Source organism: Hipposideros armiger, unplaced genomic scaffold (assembly GCF_001890085.2).
Source record: "Hipposideros armiger isolate ML-2016 unplaced genomic scaffold, ASM189008v1 scaffold_95, whole genome shotgun sequence".
Classification (NCBI taxonomy): Eukaryota; Metazoa; Chordata; class Mammalia; order Chiroptera; family Hipposideridae; genus Hipposideros; species Hipposideros armiger.
In genome coordinates this window covers 1,996,395-2,019,021 of record NW_017731445.1, presented here as the reverse complement: position 1 = coordinate 2,019,021, position 22,627 = coordinate 1,996,395, and the positions used below count along the sequence as shown (strand labels likewise).

Genomic DNA, 22,627 nt, shown 5'->3' with positions numbered 1-22,627 from the left:
ATATATATATATATATATATATATATATATATATATATATATATATAAAATGACCTCTGAGATTAATTAAGTGACAGAAACAAAGTAGAGAACAATATGCATAGTACACAACCAATGGTTTCTGATTTTTTATGTCCTACACACTGAAGCAAGCCCAAACATAAAACATCCCTGGGTGAATAGAAAAGAAGTTAGGACAGAATTTAAATGAGAAATATACAATTCTGTAATTATAATTGGAGATTTTAATAGAACTAGACAATGGTGAATAAATAAAACCACTGGTGATCTGAACACTATCAACCACCTTGATCTAATTAGCATTTAGAGAATAACACACCCAACAACTCTGCAAAACACATTCTTTTCAAGATACTATGATAGACCATATGATGGGCCATAAAATAAGTCTTTATAAATTTAAAAGGACTGAAATAACAGAGCATGCCAAGAAACTCCCAATATTTGGGAATTAAACACTGCTAAAAACTCATAAATCAAATCATGGGTTGTATTAATTTAACTACCCCCTTTAGAAGCAACTGCTTGAGATTAAAAAAGATATTGCATTGTTAATTTCTTGTTACCATCATAAAGCCTTGCGGGAACTTAGGTTCTCAAAAAAATTGTTATAACTAAACTATAAAATTAAAGCAACCTACTTTTATTACTTTAAAATGCCTTTTATTAATCTCTTTTAGAACTTTCTAACATTCTATTCATATTCATTTCTAATTTAAAATATTCAAATTAAAATATTATACAAAAAGATTTACTGATAATGAATCAAAAAATATTCTCATACTCTGGAAACAAGTCACTAGAGAATCTTTTATTTCATTGTGTTACAGAGAAGTTAGCTGCCTTCTAAGTGGCTTTATACTCTTATCCTAGTCTCCAACTCTACAGAGGACAACAGGTATGTATATAATTACACAGCAGCAATTTATCTGGGTATGAATTAGTATTTATTATACAAAGTATTCACCAGATGCTAACAGTTCTCATTAGATTTTTCATAGGAAAAGTTGTTACTATCACTAATTTTAGTTCACCAATAAATAAGAAGCTATAAAACATAATATATAAAATAACTCAAAAATTAAAAAAATAGTGTTTACTGTTACATAAGTTCTAGAAATACTATGGAAAACTATGTAAGTACTTAGAAATACTCAAAAAAATATCCTCCAATTTCATCAGGGAAGCTGTTACAGCATCTCCAAAGGATTACAAGAACTACAAAACTTAACTAGAAATTTTTTTGACCACATTACAAATTTATTCTAGGCAGTAATTTCCATGTTTAATAGCATGATTGGACAAATTCATTAAATAAGCTAGTAAGTATCATGTTTTTGAAAAATATCTAATAAAAACAGAAAACTGTCACAAAATGTTAAATGAAAAAAGGAAAAATCTCATTTTGTGTAAATCTAGTAATGTAAAAATGCGTGGACATGCATAGAAAAAGACTAATAAAACAATGAATAATTTTCTTCATGGTAATTTTCTGAATTTTTCAAATTTTCTGTAATAGACATGATTTCATTTTATTAAAAATTTTAAAAGAAATATGTAGCTTTATACTTACATTAGCCACCTTTTCAACATAAGTCTTCATTGTTTTCACAATCACTTTCCTGTCCTTTAAAAAGAACAATGGTCTCAATTAACTTGTAATTATAGATTAAAGGTATTTCATAGTCAAAAATTTTATATAATACTGAATTGTCACTTGAGTGGCATATTTTTCATTAGTGAATATAGTTACGCAGCCAGAACGAAAAAAAATTGCAATATACTATTAGAGGCCTTTCAGAGCTATTATAATCTAGACTTGTATGTGATAATCCATTGAGACGTAAATACGGAACCATAAAATTATTAGCTGCAAGGAAACCTAGTGAAACTACCTTTTACAGGGAGAACTGAGAGATCCTTCTTCCAGTGTCTGAACAGTCTTCAAATGCATGAGTCTAGCTTACAGATGACATTCAACACATACTTGTTGAATTAAAATTAAATTTATATAAATTTAAAAAGTGGACAAAGTACAACTGTCTTTTAAAGGTAGAATTTTATTGATCAAAAAGTGAGAATCATTTGTTAAACTTCTGTAATTAATATGGACTTTTACCTTTTCCCTCAAAGTACTTAATACTCACATGAGCAAATCTGTAACTGTTCACTGTATCCTCCCACCTCTCCCTCCTCCATTAAGATCATTAAATGAGGAATCGAAGAGCTTGACAGGTACCAAAACTTCTGTGACTGTAAGCCTAACATAAATATTGTGCTTATTTGCTTGAGAGGTCCCTCCTCAAACAATGAAAACTCAAGGTTTTCATACTTTAATGAAAACTCCAGCAGAGAAGAAACACTAGGCCCAAAGAAAAGCCAACTGCTGGGAAGCTCAGAGGCACAACTTTGTGAAGATAAAGCTGTTTATGCACAACACGGCTAAGACCAAAGGAGACAGAAAGTCTACGTTACGGAAAGGCAAGCCAAGCTCAGACACACTTACCTTGGGAGTGCCGTGCCACAGGCAGTGCATGGCCACTCTGGCACCATCGTGTGTGTGGGCCAGGTATACCACTGCTTCACGGATGGCTTCAATCATTTCCTGGGAAACAGATAACCATCGAGGCTTTGGTTTATTCTTTCTGCCTTAAAAAAAAACACTGTCTACTGGGGAGCTGTTATGTGCAGAGACTAAAAAACAGTATAGGTAGCAAACAATTTCATGTTTCATTCTGTGGACAATTACACAGATACATAACATCTTTCTAGAAACATTCTTTTCCATCGAGGGTAACAAATACTGCTGACAAGCAATTTCTATTAAAATACCATTTTATAATATGTCTACATTAAAATACAATGTCTATTCGAAAAAGCATGTACATATATAGTATATCCTAAATGAATTTCAAGAAAAAGAAAGTCAGGAGGTGGTTATGGTCAGAAGTTAATAAAAAAGCCAGATTAAAAAAAAAAAAAAAAGCTCTTCTCTAAAAGAGACATGTATATAATGAGCAGAGACCCAAAACACTAATTTTGGCTGAAAAAGTTTCTCCTTTTTGGTTTATCACTAGATTACTTCTAGAAATCATATTAACAGTTCACCACAAAACATTTCCCTAAGAAAAATTAATCTCTCTATTAGACTAGGCCCTCAGTATCAATGACCTTTGGTAAAAACCCAATCATTAATTTCTTACAACACCGTTTAGTTTATTTTTAATCTTTATTCTTCATTTTCAATTCATCTAATTTCTTATATTTTAGAAGTCGAGCATATAGATATAAATGAGTTCTGGCAGCTAACAGCAGAAGGGCCCCATTTTAGTGCAGTCACAATTTTAAAATTTAGATTAAATAAAGAAATAAATACAAGGTATTCATTCTGTCAGGAAAAAGGTGGGCGCTTATTTTGATCAATAAGGAACAAGCAATTTCACCCTTAACTACCTTACAACCTCTTCCCAGGATGAATCTCAACAACACGCTTTCAGCTTGCATACCTAAACTTCTGAACCTCTTCAAAGCTATCTAACTGGAGAGTTATACACATATTCCAATTATGCTTCCACTATCCCCAAAGGTTTAAGTCTGACTTTTGAAAATGCCCCCAGGACCAGAAAAGATTTGTCTCATCATTTTATATTCACACTAGGTTCCCAATGATTTTTTGCTATTACTAAAAAAGATTTTTCCACCACTGAATATATTAAAACAATCATTTCCACAGTTCTGAAAATATAGTCTTACCTCAATACCAGACTAAACCCAGAATTGTGAGATACTGTGCTCTGCAGGAAAGGGAAAGAACTCCCCAAAAGAGAAGCAGCAGCTGCTACTGTCACTGAACCACAAGCTTAGGTGGGTGGCTACTCTTGGAAAATTATCTTCTATGTCAATTTTGAGAGGGTTAAAATTTCTATGAATGTTTAGTCTAGCATATTTGTTAAGAAGTCGATATCATTATTTTAGTTATACCTGATATTCTAATGCAATGAGGAAAAAATAGATGATGAGTTCACTGTGTGACGAGGCAAGCAAAGTTCAGGGAGCTAAACAATGAATTCTCATTTGTATTCCCATCACTGGCTTGAAGGGCAGTGTAATTTACCTGCAGTCTGTTTCCTTTTCCTTCTATCATATAGGGTCCAGTTTTTCACAGTCCATTTAACTTTGCGTAAGTGTCCTCTCCTAACCTTTTAATGCCAACATAATTTTTCGTTTTTCTTTTTTTTTAATATCGGCACAGGTGAATTTCAAACTACCTGAATGATGAACAGTCCTCTGTTAGTTCATTTTCAGATTAGGTTAGCTAGAGGATACTCTTTGGATTATAATTAAAATATAAAAATGCAATAGAGTTGATAAAACTATGGTCAATCCTATTGTCTGCTGGCAAAAATATAAATGCAATTAGCAGACTTGCTTTATCTTCTCTAAGGAAAAACTCCTTAAAATTTCCAAAAGACAAAGTACATCAAAGCAGTGTTTCACATTTTAACATGGCTTTTCTTCTATGTTTGGTTTAAAAACTAAAACAAAGAACTTACTGATCTTAGCTTTGGGGGTGCATAGGTAAAAAAGTCCAAGAATACTTTATGTACCAAAGAGTGCTTAATCACAGCTTCCCTGAAAACAAATAAAAGAGAAGAGAAAACATTAGATCTGGCACTACAGTAAGACAAACATAGGTAACTTTGGTTGCCCTAAAATAATCAAAACAAGTGAAATGGTTTTAGCAAATGTAATTTGTCATAAGACAGAGCTTATCTTTTAGCAATACTACGATTAAAAAACAACACTCTCAGATTATAAAAGTATTTTAGTGTCTACAACCTAAACTAGGGTACAAATTTCTAGTATTTAATCAGCAAAGATGAAATAAATCATCAAAATACATTCTACTTTTTTAAAATAAGGAGATCTATTTTTTACCCAACGATGAACATGCGATTGGATATCCACACATGGACCTAATCTGTATGGCTATTTTCTTTCTGTCAACCATCCTTCACAATGCATCAGTTTCATAAAATAATTTTAGCAAAATTAAAACCTGAGTATATCAAAACTGCAACACCTATAATTGATGCAAACTTCCTAGTGTGACACTTGAATTCAGGTGTACAGCGGAGGCTAATGATCAGCCACCAAAGGCTTCAAGTTCACACTGAGTGTCTAAGTAGATGGTAAAAACATGTTGCCTTTATGGGCAAAGCACTGTTCGGAGTGTTTTGGAAATATCAACCCATTTAATCTTCATAAAACTCTATGAAATATCTACTGTTATTATCCCAATTTTATAGACATGGAAACTGAGGCACAGAGAAGTTAAGTTGCCGAGGTCACACAGAAATTTAGGAGGTCACCAGGATTCACACCCAGGCTGCGCCTTAACCACTCCACTATGGTACAAATGCCAAGGAGGCCACATTCTCGGATTTCCAAGTCTCACAATTCAACTTAAATAACAGACTATATTTGGAAAAGTATCCATCTTTCCTATGCAAGAGTTACACAAAACTTTCCTTCTTCAAATACTATTTGTTAAGAAAAAACAAAACGGCTTTCTTACTTTTGGGCCATTGGCGTTAGAATCTGTTTCATTTCATCCATGATAAGCTCTAGTTTTTCTGGGTGTACCTCTAATACTTTGTCCAGAGTTGGGTGATCTGCTGACTGCAAGAGAAGAAAAATCAAACTCTCGTAAATTTAATCAAGGTTCTTCAGCTTCGTAGCAAAGAAAATCAATTACAGTCATTTAAACAAGCAAAATAAATTTCAGATAGCCCATACACATATAACAAAAGCCCTGCTGTGGACATACTCATGAAATAATTCTTGATTATCTGATTCTCAGATGTAGCTGAGCCAGGCTACACAGCCAACCAACTCAGCCAGCCAACAGGCACTTGCCAAGCACCTGGCACATGCCTAGTCACAAGATCAGTCAGTTAGTAGTTCCTTGCTACCATATGCTTTGTAAATCACCTGTATATTCCTATAGTGACTGTTAAAAAAGAAATAGGGCACTAAATTCCACCCAGGAACCGAACCTGACTAGCAGTGAAGGCAACCTAAGAATGAATTCATACCCCTGGAGATTAGTGTGGGGATGTGAGTCCCAAGGTCTGCAACAGATCCTGTAACCGTCCTAGTTCCATCACTGGCCTTTTTCAGTTCAATCCCTGTACTATATCCAAAGGTGGGTCTCTCTACTCCCTTTCCGCTCTACATACAACCTGGAGAAGGGTAATTCACACACATGAAGAAACACAGGAAAAGACAGCAACAGGACACCTGATGCACTCCAGCCAGAGCTGGTTAGCGGGTGGTTACAAAGCTTCACTAACTGTTAAGTCCTCTACCTCAGTCTAGCTGACTGTAGAAACAAAAGTGCTGAAGCATTACACAGAGCACTTGAGAGGGAGTAACAAAGTAGTTCTAAAGAGGATTTAAAGATAGAGCTCCGGGAGAAAAAAAGTAATCACTTGCTCACTACACCAGAGACAAAGTAATCCAAGAGAAAAAGGGTGAGATGGTCTCTTAGAGGACCAGCCGAAGTAAAAGCACATTCTGAAAACAGGACATCAGAAGGTAAGGAATAACACATAGAAAATGTAAAAACGCTAGAAAAAACGTCGTGAAACGTTACCTTGTAAAGCTGAAATGTGTTCCCGTAGAGCTCCTCTGTCAGCATGTTCCTCTGCTCCAAGATGGCTTTGTCATTGTAAGCGTACTCCACAATGGCCGAGGCCTCTGCGTGCCGGAGCATCTTCCTCACGTGGCCTTTAAAACTTCTGATGATCTCTGCAATCTGGGGTTTACTCCTAACCCCAATGTGACAGTGGGAAAAGATGAGTGTTACAAGGAGAAAGCTGGGTGACAACAAAACATAATTTGACACCAACATAACTCCTGAGGCCAGCGCATCATTGGGGCAGGGGTGGGCGAGTGCCTTCTACAGAGAAATGCTTACGTGAAGAGAGGTCAATACTACCTTGTATTTCTACCTCAAGCTTTCTAAGTTACTCAGTAGCCAGCCTGCTTGGGTTTGAAATTTAGCTCTGCTTGCCAGCTAAAAGACCCTGAGCAAGTTATTTAACCTCTCTGTGCCTCAGCTTCTTCATTCAGAAGGTAGAACGAGACTGATGTGAGGAATAAATGAGTTAAGATGTATGGAAAACTGTGATCAGCATGTAATAAGTGCTCAATAAATGTCAGTTCCGATTTTAAATTGTTCAGCTTGAAAAAAGTAGGGAAGGATAAAGGGATAAGGTGAAAGTCAAAGATGCACAGAAATATGAATAAAACATACTCTAAGGATGCTCTTTTAAAACAGAACTTAATCAAGTATTTATATTACATCCTAAAATAATGAAGCAGCTGATAATTACAGTCAGGAATAGTTTTTGAAAATTTTGTCAACAGTTTTTTGTTGTTGGTTAGCATATTTTGGCAATTATTACACTCAAAAAGAGACATCAAGACAAGTATCAATTCTACCTAATTTAGGAAATCCTCCCATCTTGACATTTCCTGACCCATTGACTCTGCCTGCCTCAGTCTACTCACCTGCCCCTCCCAACCCTCTACCCTCTAAATGCTGGTAACAAATTACAAGTTAATTCTTTCACTTCTGTTCTCCAGGGCTTCAAGATACACTCATAAGAATGATGAAGGCAGTACCATCATTTTACATTAATTTCAATACTTGTTTTTAAAACCATACTCCCTGGAAATATCACAAGCACTTGCTCAGGGCCATTATTATGGTCACAGACTTTTAAGTAACACTGCGCACCATCATTATCCACACCTTTAAAAAAACTAGTAAAAACATATTTTATAAATAAAACAACTCACCCATACATGAGAAATTTCTTAACAATATTTCTGGAATATTTAGCTTTACTTAATTCAACCAAATCATCTGAAAAACAAAATACATTACAATGATTCCTCAGAAACAAAGGAAAGAACTAAATAAATGCAAAATCCTGAGAACACAAATAACTCTCTATTTCTCCCAGGCAAAGAACAAATAAAAAGGTCCTACAGAGGACACACTGCTTTCCCAGGATGCAATTATCTTCCAGGACAGTCCTGGGTGTTTCAAGAGAAAACAAGTGACTAATTAAAAATGATTACAATTAATCTTCAATATGTAAGAAATACCTCGCAGTTCTTCAAAAGCCTGTTTTTTCTGTTCTTCATTACCATGCTGAATGTAACACTGGATCACACGAGTTGAATCATGTGCAAATGCAATCTGCAGGAAACATAGTTTGGGCCTTTAGACTGAATCTCTGAAGATTTATGTTTCTATCATAGTAGTGATGTCTTATTGCTACCTCTTTTAGAATTCCTTGTTAGAAAAAAGGTAGGGTCTTCTTGGATAAAATTAAATCTAGGTTAACTGGGAGTACAAATGCTTGCTTTAATTGTACAAAATGGCTATCTTTGGTTTTGCTGCCTACAACATGGCACTGAGACAGGAATAGATTTAACCATTTTGCAAGATTCCTATCATTACTAATTAAAACAAAACCAAATCAAACCAAACCTGTCCAATGATTATACATGTTATTTCACATTTCTCTGAAAGTTATTTTCCCTATAAAGGGAATTTTCCAATTCAAACATTCTGTTATTCTATGATTTTTTTTTAATATAAATGATCTAAGAATGTGTGGCTGTGGCAAGCAAAGGTAAAATGTAAGATAGATCTAAAGTCTTGCTATATAAGTAAAAATATCTATACACACATTGGTAATGATATTATAAGGTAATCCCTCCATTTCTCACATTTTCATTATGATCCCCAAACATATATCCAGTTATATTCCTAGAAATATGTTGTATTTCCAATCTGATTCTCCAATCCATCTCCCCACCACAACTACTGAATGGGTCAGTTCTTCAATGAAGGACTTACTGATAAGTATCTATAGCAGTAACCACAGTCAGCCATGCAAAATTATTTACTATGCTATATTACCAGTCTACTTTAATAGTGCTTATTATTTGTTGCTCAGTCTGTCTTTAAAATTTTTTAATTCCAACAAACCAGAACGTAAAAGTACATCTCCAAAGTCTGTGGATTTCATAAGAATTTCCTTAAGGGAAACCTGTACAGACATTTCTGATAAAACTAAAAAAAAATTTTATTTTAAATAAGGCTGTTTTGTGCATGTATTGATTACTTACTAAACAACCAACAAACAGGCTTTAAATATAGTTTTCTCATTTAGACCTCAAAGCAACCTTAAGAGTGGGCTGTTGTTATTTCCATTTTACAGATGAGAAAAGTTAAGTTTATGAGAAGTTAAGGAACTTGCTATCCCTGTGACCCTGGGGATGAAACTTAACTTAGTCTGAGTCCTAGATGTATGAAATGTCTAATAGGGATACTGACCTTAAGGGAAAGGACACAACATATGCATTGATGCTAATGTAATTCTTAGCAAACCAAGTAATAAATAGATGGGACACTGTCCAAAAGCACACATATGTTAAGCAGCAGAGAGAGGATTTGAACACCAGACTAACTCCCAAGTCCATGGGCATGTAGTAAACAACCCAAGGGTAATTGGGAAAGGATCTTGACAATTATAAATTGAGGGTAATAGACTACTAGAGCTGAGGAGCAGTTCTAGTCTAAAAAGATCTTGCTGGGTTTGTAAGAAAACAGCTGCTGGGAACTTGCTATTTCAAGACATGCCTTCAAACTGCACTCTAGTCTCTGGATAGACCTATGCATGTGGTTTGGCAAAGGCTGCCCCTCCAGTGTCCCCAAACCACGAAGTCTGTTGTATTACAAGTGAACAGTCACTAAGTATTCAGCCAAATACACGAGTCAATAGAAGTTTATTATAAAACAGTATTAAACAGCAACAAGGAAAATTACTTTAGAATCCCTCATCTATTATATTTTAAAGATCTTTGCATGTGTGTAAAAGCATGGGAGAAAAGAAAGAAGTAATCATGTTTGCATCACACAAGAAAAAAAAAAAGCCAGCAATTTAGAACATGGAAAAGTATATGGAATTCAGAGCAAGACATTGTAAGAGGTATTACTGAACTAGTAAATTCAAGATAACTTAAAAGAACATCAATTTATTTTAACTAAGTTATCGGGTGTCGGAAAAGTCATGATGTATTTTTCGGTTTTTCGTTGCAAAAATGCGTCATGCATGACTTTTCTGACAACCCAATATTAAAAAATGACACAGCTTGGGGGGCGAAAAGGATAACTATTGCATTGTTTTGTACACCTGAAACTAATAATGATAATAATAATAATAATAATAATAATAATAATAATAAAATGACACAGCCAAATACTTAATAGTGCTTTTACAATTCCCCAGCAGTAAGTTCCCTCACTATTAAATTTTTTATTTAGCCAGTATTATAAAAGATATTTGAAATTTTTGGCCAAATACATTTAAAACAAGAACAATTTCACTTGTCATGAATGGTCAGCTACCTTATACTGGGAGTAAATCAATTTCAATTGTTAAAAATGCAACTATAAGTATGCCCTACTTACAGTTTTAATTTTTCCTTGAATCAACTTCTGCAGATCACTCATCAACTTCACTCTTTTTTCTTTGTCACAGTCTTTTCTATAAATGAGCATAAAAGAGGGAGGAAACGTAGATTTACATAAAGACGTTATTTTAAACACGCAAAAAAAAAATTTCAGTGTATGTTCACCCAGTTGAGTATGATTTTCTTTTCGAAGGCAGCAAACCTTTTGACATTAAAATGACTATTCCCGAGCAGCCAGAGAAAGCAATTTTCTCAAAGGCAGAAACTCATCTCACAAGGAATAATTTCATGCATCAATCTAAATCTTAATAGCCAGAACTTCAAAAGTAAAGAAAATAATAAAACAAGTCCAAGATACCAAATACTAAGTATCTCAAAACCTAGCCGGTAAGAAATTGTCCTTCATTTCCTTAGAAATCTTTCAGGAAGGTTATCAAATCCAATTTCACTCTCATACATTTTCATAAACACATCTGACACCATCCTAATGGGTCCACACCTTTCCTGCAAAGGGCAGACATCCAAAGACTGATGCCTCTATTGGAGGGTGATGAGTACTCCCTAAAGAATCCAAGTGCTAAGTCATTCATTTTAGGACATCTCACTGTTTACAGTGTACACTGTTGCGCCTCCTTTATCTCAAAGGGACTAATAAAGATGCCAGTGAGTAGCATTACCTTCGTAAGATCTCCCAAATCTGCTTTGCCCGAACAACAATGTCATAGTTGGTTCTATCACTAAGTTGTCTGCTTTGCTTCAGTTCTTTCTTCTTCTTTTTGAAATCATCCCATTTGGGTTTCTTGGCTGCTGATTCTAGTCATTATAGAAATTATTTTCAATTACATTTAACATTCTGAGTGCCATAAACAAATACAAATCAGGTACACAGGGCAATTACTGATCAGGATCTATACTCATTGAGGAAACTAAAAGGGGGAAAATACCGGGGTGCCAAAAAAATGTATACAAGTGGACACTTTAGTCAACATTGCTCAAGCAGTAGTTGGCCGTAATGAGAAGTGTCTAGATGCTGATGGTAACCACTTTGAGCACCTTTTGTAATTGCAGAAGTCAAATGTGACTTGTATTCATCTTTTGTTATTGGTATATATTGAGTATTACAATTTTAATAGTTTTCTTTTCTTAAAATGTGTATACAATTTTTTTGGTACCCTCTGTATTCTCTATAAACATACTTTATTTCATTTTCTGAGCAGTTTATATATTTTAAATTTGATTGAAACCAACCAATCATTCCTTCAACAGCTATTTATTGATTCTTAAGAGGATACCTATTAAGAAAAAAAGGAAACTAAAAAAATTATAAAAGCACCTCAAAAATTTTTAGCATCTTTTTAAATTGTAAAATGAAATACTACTTTAGAACTTTAAGTTCATTGGACTTTAGGTATAACCAGTTCTCAATGAAAAGAAATATTAGCCCAAATTAAAACAAGAAAAACGATTCACTATTCTAAGTGTTGTTATGTATTAAATCATTTAATTCTTACAATAACTCTACTGTAAGGTGAGCATTGTTGTTTTTAAAACAAGAAGAGTTCTGGGGTAGACACAGAAACGAAAAAAACTGCACAATCTAACATACATGTAGAATCTAAAAATGTCAAATACATTGAAGCAGCGAGCAGAACAGTGGTTACCAGGGGCAGGAAGGTGGGAGAAACAGAAAGACGCTGGTCAAAGGGTACAAAGTTATAGCTATCTAGGATGAATAAGTCTAGAGACAATGTACAGCACGATGACTACCCTTAATACTGTATTGAATGCTGGGAACTTGCTAAGAGGTAGGTACTATTATTACCCTTCCTTTTTCATTGGGAATACAAAGGCACCAAGCAGTGAAGTTCCTAGTTCGTCATACAACTAGGAAGTGGTAGTCAGGATTCAAACCCAGAGATGACTGAAACTTTGTGCTCTGACACTCGTGACAGTGCACAATCAAAATTCCTAAGTTCTCTACAGAGTAATTCTATAAAAGGTGTCTATTAGTATTTTTTTGTCTTCAAAATCTAAATAACTTTCCACTTGAATCAAAAATCCTGATGAGGCCAAAGAACAACTCAAAATGTGTGTATTACTAACATGAGCATCCTGCAAAGAACCCTATGGAGAATTAGTTTCTTCTAAATATCTCCCTTTCTCTGATTAAAAATACTCATTATAAGAAACTTGGAAAATGCAAAAAACAAAATTCTCCTATAATCCCCAAACCTAGGTAATAACCATTAACATTTTATTTCCTTCTGGACTTTTTCCTATGCATGTTTTATATTACTCTTAAAAATTCAGCCTGTTACTGCCTTCACTTAAACATAATTATTCTATGAGTATTCCTCCATGAAATTCAATATTCTTTAAGACCATAATTTTTAATGGCTATACAATACCCCACAACGTATTTATTCTCCTTACTGGTTGCTTATTTATTCCTGGCTTGGTAATAGAGGATTGCAGGCAACAGAGGGTATATCTACCATTAATATTAGAGCATCATGTACTATACACAAGAGAATAACAACAGCCCATTTAATTCTACAAACATTTGGGCACCCTTGACATATGCCATGCTAGGTTGCAGCAGATACACCGATTTGGGGGATGTCTAGTTCCAATGCCCTCAGTTGATGGTATAAAAATATGAGAACATAAAATGACAATTCCACTTTGGGGTGTCAGGAATGTATCTCCCACAGCAAAAGGAACCAGGCTACGGCATGGCAGTATCTTAATGTGAGACTGTGAGACTGTGTGTGTGTGTGTGTGTGTGTGAGTGAGTGTGTGTGAGTGTGTGAGTGTGTGTGTGTGTGTTCAAAATGATGCTGCCAAGAATTCTAGCAGGGAAAGAAAGATTTCAGGACCTATTAAGACAGGGTAAGAAAGAGAAGCTGAAAGAGAAACTAAGGGGTGTCGGGGTGATGGAGAGAAGGAAGAGGAAGATAAAGGGGTAACGAGAAAACATTGGAGCTGGAGCACTAAAGGACCCTGCAGGACTAATGAGAAACAATGACAATTTTCCCTTCCTTCATCTCTCCCAACCTCCCTGCCTTAAGGCTGCTGTTCCTCTAGTGAGCAGCCCCATACAGAGCAGAAAGCAGGGACCAGGGCTAGGGAACTGGACGGAGAAGGCCCCATGACAGGCCTCCGCTGGCAGCAAAGGAGCAGTGTTAGGATATGCCATGCCGGAGAAAAAGAGAAGGAAGGACACCAGGGAAATTCTCATGATGCTGCAGAGAAGGTACATGTACGCCAAGCACAGGTAATCGGGAGACCAGTACAAGATAACGCACTGGAGGGGCATGGTGTCCAACAGACAGCAAAGCTCTGGGTTAGAAATGACCCCTGAAACCTTGTGATGAAGAGATGAGCAGTTTGTTTCAATAGGAGCCAATGCCAGTACATCCCTTCAGGTAGCAACTGGTCCTGAACCGATTAAAGTCAAATATGCCATGTACACACTGCACCTTCCCTAGCACTGCCTGCCGGATCTGAGCCATCCGATGGGCTGACTACAGCAGAGTGGCCTAAGCTCTGTAAGGGCAGGGCCTATGTCTCTTGTTCACCAAGACATCCTTAGCCACAGCAGGAATTTACCTGGACACACTGGTGATTTTAGGCTGCTTCTATGCTGATTAGTCAGGGCCTGTACCCTCACTGGTTGTTAATTTTTTCCCCCATCTCTAAGCACAATGCATGCAAAACTCAAATATTTGTTCAATAAATGACTGAATGAAAAAATAAATAAATTTTAGCCTACAGAAAGGAAAGTTTTATTGGGATTCCTCTGTATGAAGCCATTAAAACTTAGCTCAACTCCACAGTGAGGATAACTCAGCAAGGGCTCAGGACATAAGGAACTCTAAGCACCAAAGGAAAATTCTGACCATGCTTGCTGTTGTTTATTTAATCCCATCTCCTCCCCACCCCAAATGCTGCCTGGTAAGGAACCAGAATCTAAAAGATTTCTAGAATCATTGTGCTGGTGGTTCTGCCAGTGGCTCAGGCAGGGCGAGGCTTCCACAAAACCTGTGCTGAAGGAATCAGCGCTTACCATCACTTTTCCCGTCCAGCTGGAATTTCCTCTTCTTGCTGAATTTATTTGCCTGCTGGAATTTATTCTTTGGTATTTTATCCCCTTGCTGCTTATTCTTGAACTGCTTCACACCCTTTTTCCCTGGCTTTGTGGCACTTTTCTCAAAGTTCTTAGGTGTGATTTTAGGTCCACCCACCTTAAGAACTTTTCTTGGGAACGTCTTTAAAGAACCAGAATCTAGTGACAATAATAAATAATTATTAGTCCAATGACCCTAAGCCTAGATCTCTTTTATCCTCTGGGTTGCATTTGTTACAGAAAATTACACACTCTTTAGTGAAACATACTTTATCTTACTCTCAAATATGGAGCACAGTGGGATTTTAAAAATCAAAACAAAATTTAAAAACTTTCTCTCTGATTATAAAATTATAATACAGGTTCATTATAGAAAACCTACAAAGTAGAGAAATGCATAATAAAAACTATCCATAATTACAGAGATAACCAGTTGTCAGTTTGGTGCATTTGTTTTAAGCATAGAAGTGAAGTATTATTTATATGCCTTCATATTCTACTTTAATAACTCCATGTCATTAAAACCTTTATACATCATTTCCAATGGCTGAATAACATCATAGGAATCTAAGAATAAAATAAACACTGAAAATTTGTCTACCATGTAGACAAATTAAAGATGGTAATTTTTCAAAATTTCTGGTTTAAAAAATTTTTTTCAAAGCCTATAATAAAATTATTTGACAAAAATCTTTGATCAAGAAAGCTCGAAATTAAGTACTTAATAAATGAGATGAAAACTGCAACAGCTATGCCCTAAGACTGCTGCTAGGAAAAAAAAGATTTAGGAAACATTTAGTCATTTACACAGATCCTGACTTTTCTATTTTGCAATACTGACACCTGATGGAATAATAAAGACATCACAATCAGAAATCTTGAAGTTAAAAGTACTTGGTTTACTATTAGAATGTATTAATCAGCCACAATTTATCACGCATTTAAATAAAATGTGGTGAATTCGTGTGACTAATGAGGCAACAGCATCACTACCTGACATAAGGGGGTCTTTTAAGAGTATAACAACCCCCAAATATCCTTGCAATTTCTTAAATGTCTTTTTCACAGGGAACATGCAAACTCATAGACATTAACGTCCACTTTTTCTATTATTTTAATCCTAATCTGAACCCACCAATAGGCTGCACTCTGCCACATGCCCCCTCATCCCACCAACCCCTCTCCAATTATAAGGACCAAACAGCCACATGGGAAACATGTTTTGGTACAGCTAGCTTACCACTGTTTTTACGAAATCTGTTTTTTTCTTGTGATGTCTTTGTACTTTTTCCTGTAAATTTTTTTTTCGCTTTGACTTCCATCATAGCAACTCTGGAAAACAAAAACAAAACCCAAAAGGATCACTGGATTGCTCACATGTAGTAAGTGTCATTAAGTAGTCATTGCCACCTTTAGTACCTGAGTTCACAGATGCAGGACAAATCACCTGGGTACTCACAAAATCCAGAAGCTATACAATCACTGCTTCTAAGATTTTAAAACTGAAAATAAACAAAATAAGCAACGCAAAAACTAAGAACACACATACACTTTGGCTAGTGTGTAATGTATGTGGAGGCAACATTTCAGCAATACTACTGGCTAAAAACAGACCATTATTTACATTAAATATGATACAAGTGTCAGTGTTTGCGTTTCTTATAACGTGGGAAGACTTTGTGATGAGAAACTGATATTACCATTTGATTTCTTGGTCTCTATCCTAAAAAGCCTGGAACAAACAATAGGTTGCACTTAACATATATTCAAATTTAATGAACGAAAATTAAAAATTATCTAAAAGTTCCCTATGTAATACAATGCAGCTAAAACAAAGACTAACTTCACATGTTTCTTATTCTTTTAGAGGCAACCAAGTATTTCTCAGTGGCCTCCAAAAGATTATGTTTAAATATTTAGTATTTCATTTTGAGGAAACCATCTAACAGGTCACTTTTGGGTACAGAGGCCCCCCTGGTGCACAGGGCAGACAGCAGGTAACCTACCCAAGGCTCCTGAAAGCAGCAGAAGATATCAAGGGCAAAAGAAATTTGATTATTTCTCTTTCCAAAACTGTATATTCAAATCACTTCTAAAGTTGGCTCTCTAACGTAGATGCTAGGGATCCCCAGACAATACCATATTTCTGTGACTATTTCTCAGTCTTTACTTGTTTCTCATGACCAACACTTCTGAAGACTACCGGTCAGGCACTGTGTAGAATATTCTTCATTTGGGGTTTATCTGATATTTTCTCACTACTAGACTGGCATTATGGATTTTTTGGGAAGAATACCGGAGGTGACGTGCCCTTGACATCACATCATATTACGAGGAACCTGACTGGTGATATTAGCCTTGATCACTTGGTTGAGGTCATGTTTGCCAGGTTTTTCTACTATGCTTCCTTTCCATACCCTATTTATTAAAAGCAAGTCATTAAGTTCAGCTCAAACTGAAGGGGAGGGAAATGCGCTCCACTTGGTACAGAGAGGAGTATTACAGAATTTAAAATATGTATTTATAATTAGCATAGCAATTAATAAATATTTTGACGATATATGTTGAGATTATGCAATATTCTGTCTCTCCCAATGATTTTAGCTTTCTCCAGTGAATCTTGCCCACAGCAATTACTGTAGTGCTTTAATAGCGATTTTCTATTTCTCTCATTACTTCCACCTTTTACTATTGAATTCTTCTGTAGGGAAAATTTGTTTCTTCCTCATTGATTTATTTAATCATTTATTTACATCAGTATGATCTCAGAGATATTTTACTCCTTAGGTTATAACCTAATACTATCGTTATTTTGTTGTTCAAATTGTTCTGGCTTTGGACAGTGGGAAATTTTTCAGTTACTCTGTCCTTTTGACAAGCTCCATCTTTTTTTTTTAGCATGTCCTTACTTCCTGGCACTTGTTCCAGGTTAACCTTCTATCTCCCCTGCAGTAGCCCTGAAATCAGCAATTTATCCAAGGAACCAGGGTTCCTTTTACTGAGAATGGTATTTAAAAACCAGGATCTGAGTGCTAGGTATGCTTGCTGTCACTGCCTCTAGGCCTTTTCAGGGCTAATATATGTATGTATACTAACCTACATGTGCACACAAACCTATATTTCTCTATTACCTAAGTTCGTACCAATGTCTCCAACTAGAATCATGCTACAGGGTTCACACTCGTCTCCCGCTCTTGCTTATGTGTAACTTCTTTCTCTGACAGTGAGGAACCTGCCTCCCAGTATCAACAATCTGTGTACTGTTCACTCCTAGCACACATGTAGTTCAGAATTGCTAACTTGCACCCCCCAGGAGACACAAATTTACCAACTACAGTACAGTGTTTATTTACAGTTCTTTTATTCCCCCCCTCACATAATCAATCCATCAACGCTGTTTTCCAGTTACTTAGGTCTACTCTTTTCCCACTACCCTCTTCAGTGAGGTTATTTTATACATTTGTATCAGTTAGATTCATTTTGTCACAGTCTGCATTCCATTCCCAGGCATGTTGGTTGACTTATTTTTTTCATCTGCACATAGTCAAATTCACTCTTTGTGGTGTATAGGGCTGACTTGACACACGCAGAGTCATTTATCCTGCACTACAGCACCTTACTGTTGCATAACCCCAAAAAGTCCCCCATGGTTCCTCTTTGTAATCCTCCTCTCCTGGCTCCACTGGCAAGCTCTGATCCCATCTGTCTAGTTTTGCACCTTTTCAAAACTATCATATAAATGGAATCAGGCAATATGTAGCCTTTTAGGTCTTGCTTCTTTCACTTAAAATGCATTTGCTTGGGAACCCTGTACCTTCATATCCAGCTATCACTTTCCAGTGCTTCTCAGATTTGTCTCCTCTTTTCCCCTTCCCTCTATTATCTCATTCAGGATCTTTATCTTTGCTCAGATGGTTTTTTGCTGTTAGATCCAATCTCCTGTGTTCCACTCTCTGCTGCTTGATAAATCTTCTACTAACACACCTATTTCATGCCATTTAACTGCTTAAAATCTTCAAAACTTTCCCTGGCCTACAGGAAAAGTTTCAAACTCAGATTAGCATTCAGTCATTCAAAATTTGGTCCCAACTTATCCCATCACAAATACCATACTGGAGGCAAACTTACTTCCTTACTATTCTTTTTTAGGATCCAAACTTTATAGCTATTCTATTAATATAAATCCTACCCATCCTTCAAATCCGGTTTACACGACTATTTCTTATAATTTCTTCTCCAAATACCTCTCCTCTTTCCCAAATGACGCACCCTCTTATTCCAATGGCACATTTTGATGGCCTTTTTATAATTTAACACTTTGGACTTGAAATTTATTGAATACCTACCCACTATGTACTACAAAGCTATTGGGTTGAAAAAAATATGAAAAATAAAAGTGTGGTATCCTAGAGGAGACAAGCAAGCAATAAAGTAAAGCACCATGTATTTAAGCATTATAACTGAAGCATACATAAAGTGTTCAGGGGGCCACAGAGATGAGCTCAACTGTGTCTTGTGAAGGGAAACAGCAGATTTCCCAGAGCTAGAGCGACACGTGACTGAGCCTTCTTCAACTCCTCTCAGCAGACTTAGCACTGCGCTCTGAAAGTAGACAACGTTCAATACCTACCCTGTAAATGTTGGCATTCCTCAGGCCTCTCCCCCCTCTCTCCACTTCTCTCCACGTGACCTCATCCAATCCATGAAGCTTTCTATGCTTCCTCTATTAGGATGATCCCCTTGGGTTGGGCTCCCGGCCTGTGTATCTAATTGCCTACCTGACACCTCTGTTTATGTGTCTAACAGGCACCTGACCAGTAAGTCCAAAACATAATTCTTCATCTTCACTTCAAGCCACACCCAGGCATCCTCATCTTTTCCCCACCCTATTCTTCCCCATCTCAGCCAATGGTACAGCGTGCGCTTCACTGCTCAAGGACGAAACCTAAGATCTATCTATGTCATTTCCTTCTCCCTGTCTGCTACTTTCAGTCCTTCAGTAATTCTTCAATCCCCTTTAAAAATACCTCTAACCCTCCAATTTAGATCTCCATTACGACCTCTCGAATCCAAACCATCAATAAATATCATCTCCTATTATATAATCAATAATAATCCAAGTTACATACAGTTTTCTAGAGACAACCAGGACCTATCATGTGTCTCCCTTGTTTATAAGCCTTCACTGTTTTCTACACATAGGAATAGAAATAGGAACGGTTTCCCGTTGTAGAGAAAAATCTAAACTTCCCTACCAAGGCCTTCAGAACCCTAAAGAACCTCGAACCCCCTTACCCCTCTAACTTGAACTTTCTGTCTCCGGACGCCTAGTTCACTGTATTGGTCCCCTTTCTATAGCTCCCACCTGAGGAACTTAGCCCAAATTACTGCTTCTGCTTAAGCCCAGGTTTCCCCTGGGCTTCCAGATTTCAGGGTCGTCCCTCGTCATGCTCAGATCTCGGCTTAAGAGTCACTTCTTCAGACTCCCGTCCTCTGTCCCAGTACCCAGTTCGTTTCCATCCCAGCGCTCGTAACTTGCAGCGGTTACGAGTACATTCAGGTGGTAAACTGGGCACCTAGCACCGACCAGGAGGACAGCGGCTGTTTGTCACACGTACAACAGAGAGCTGAACGCAACCAGCACAGGCCTGGATGTTATAGTTCAGGCGAACCCAGCACTCAGGGCAACTTGGGAGGAAGGTGTCGTCAACCCGCCCGCGTCGCCAGGCTCCCGTCAACCCCCAAACTTCCAGAACAGACAAGGCCACAAAGCACTGTCCAGCGAGTGACAGGTGGGAACACCTCCTCTATCCGCTTTGGGCGACCCGCCTGGAGCGAACCCCTCCCCAAAGCGGCGGCCAGGTTCGCCACACTCACCGCACACGTGGAGCCCAGGCCGCCGCAGGTCCCGGCTCCGGCCGCCACTTCCGCTTCCTCTCCTTGCCCCGCCCCTAGGTCCTCCTCTTTTCTTCTTCCGCAGCGGAGCTGGGGTTAAGGGGTGGGGATTACCCGGGAAAACGGCAATTCGGCCTTTCGATTGGTCCGCTTCTATTTGTGTCCTGTCGACGCAAGAAGGGTGAGCCACACGCGGGATTTGGCCCTTGGAAGGATCCGTCGGGCGAGGAAGTGTCAGAGGCTCCGGAAAGTGACGTTGTTAACCCTGTGCTTTCCGCGCTGGGGAAGACACGGAGGCTTCTCGCGAGGGCTGACCAGTTGTTGCGGCCGAGACTAGGTTGGCGCGGCTAATCCTGCAGCCTGGAAAAATGCTACTGTAAAATAGTTGAAGTTTTTTGAGTGTGTTCATTTGCATCCTCTCTGACAGTCTAGCGTGGAAGATAAAAGGGATATCTCGGGAATTGGTTTGAATTGTAATCCTGGTTTTTTTCTCTTGCTAGCTGTTTGGCTTTAGGCAAATGACTAAATTTCTCGGAGCCTTGGTTACCTGATCAATAAAATGGAGATAGCTAAATCATGCATGAAAATCGCTTAATATAGTGAATGATCATGATAAGCGCTCAATAAATAAATCTTTGCCGTTTTTAACGTCTGCCTATTCCTTTAGACTGCATTTATCCCATTTTCCACTTCAGAAAATGAGACTGTACTTAGGACATTATATGATGAAACTGACACCACAAATGTGGTCGTGTCAAACAATAGAATTTATTTTTTAAGATACTATTGGCTAGAAGTCAGAAATCAAGCTGTTGGCACCTTCGTAGGGTTCTGGGAGAGAATCCTTGGCCGCTTCCAGCGTCTGGGAGCTGCAGGGCTTACTTGGCTTGTGGCTGCATGACTCCAACCTCAGCCTCTGTCTTCAAATGGACTCCTCTTCTGTGTCTACTGTCTGTTATAAGGACACGTGTCATTGAATTTAGGACCCACTGCCATAATCCAGGATGATTTCATGTGGAGGTCCTTATTTAATTACGTCTGCAAAGATCTTTTTCCAAAATAAAGTCACTTTCACAGGTTCTGGGGGTTGGGACACTGACATATCTTTCGGAGGGCCACCTGGAAAATTGAGGAATAAGGACTTGATCACAAGTGTGTCAAGCATCAGATCTTACTGTCTTCCCAATCATACTGTCTCTGGCCTCTTAAGGCATTAGGCTTAAGACCTGGTAATTTACTAGACTTGAGGGCAGGGCCATGTTTATTTTCCTATCCCACTACTCAGCACATAGATGTGTCGTAAGTACTTATTGTCTTCCTGAAGTATTATGTTTGCATTTCATCTCATTTAAGTCTGATGAGAACAATTCAAGTAGGTCTTTTACCCTCATCTCTTTGATCCAGTGAGCCTGACTCCAAACAACATGGCTACCTCTGGACTGGTTTCCCTCATCCATTATTTCTCCAGGAAATGCTCAAGAGGAGAGAATATGGAGCAACAATTACTAGAGGTACATCAGCCATGCCTATTAGTCAAATAGTATAGTACATGCAAGTAAAAAAAAAAAAAAAAGATCTTCACAAAAACACCCTACCACATATACCTGGACGGGATATTTTGTCACAGATAATAGCATCCCATATCCTCTCAGACAACCATATAGCTGTCTTAAATATATACACCAGAACTCTACTTATTCATCTGCCTTTTCAGTACAGAGAGAAAAAGTTATCACATATCAAAAGTCCTAGATTATTAATAATGTTATTTATCAAATCTTTTGTGCTGAAAAGGGGGATTGACTTGAGTGTTTTATTTGTTTGGAGTGAGTTGACAGTATCGTGGTTGTTGTAGAACAGCAACAAAGTTTATCCTATAATTTTGCAGTTAACCAAATTAAACCCATTAATTCTTCAAATATCTAATGATCTAAATGCTGAGCATTATGTGTATTGCTAGAAGCATGAAATGCTCTTAAATGATATAGCATACAATTTAATGAGAGCAACTAGACTTGATAA

At 37.3% G+C, this 22,627-nt stretch overlaps 1 protein-coding gene across 1 annotated transcript in view; it reads right to left on the bottom strand.

Annotated features, from left to right (window-relative positions):
* The window catches only part of PUM3 (pumilio RNA binding family member 3), a 38,093-nt gene extending 17,458 nt beyond the window's left edge, over positions 1–20,635 (bottom strand). Inside the window, exons 1-12 of the mRNA XM_019645934.1 lie at positions 20,588–20,635; positions 15,951–16,042; positions 14,651–14,869; positions 11,259–11,394; positions 10,580–10,655; positions 8,203–8,296; positions 7,891–7,957; positions 6,680–6,854; positions 5,600–5,703; positions 4,575–4,653; positions 2,528–2,626; positions 1,595–1,648 (exon numbers count right to left, since the gene is read on the bottom strand). Of these exons, the coding sequence (XP_019501479.1) occupies positions 1,595–1,648; positions 2,528–2,626; positions 4,575–4,653; positions 5,600–5,703; positions 6,680–6,854; positions 7,891–7,957; positions 8,203–8,296; positions 10,580–10,655; positions 11,259–11,394; positions 14,651–14,869; positions 15,951–16,035 (1,188 nt within the window). The 5' untranslated portion in view covers positions 16,036–16,042; positions 20,588–20,635. The remainder of the gene's footprint in view (positions 1–1,594; positions 1,649–2,527; positions 2,627–4,574; positions 4,654–5,599; positions 5,704–6,679; positions 6,855–7,890; positions 7,958–8,202; positions 8,297–10,579; positions 10,656–11,258; positions 11,395–14,650; positions 14,870–15,950; positions 16,043–20,587) is intronic.
* Between the last annotated feature and the right edge of the window lie 1,992 nt (positions 20,636–22,627).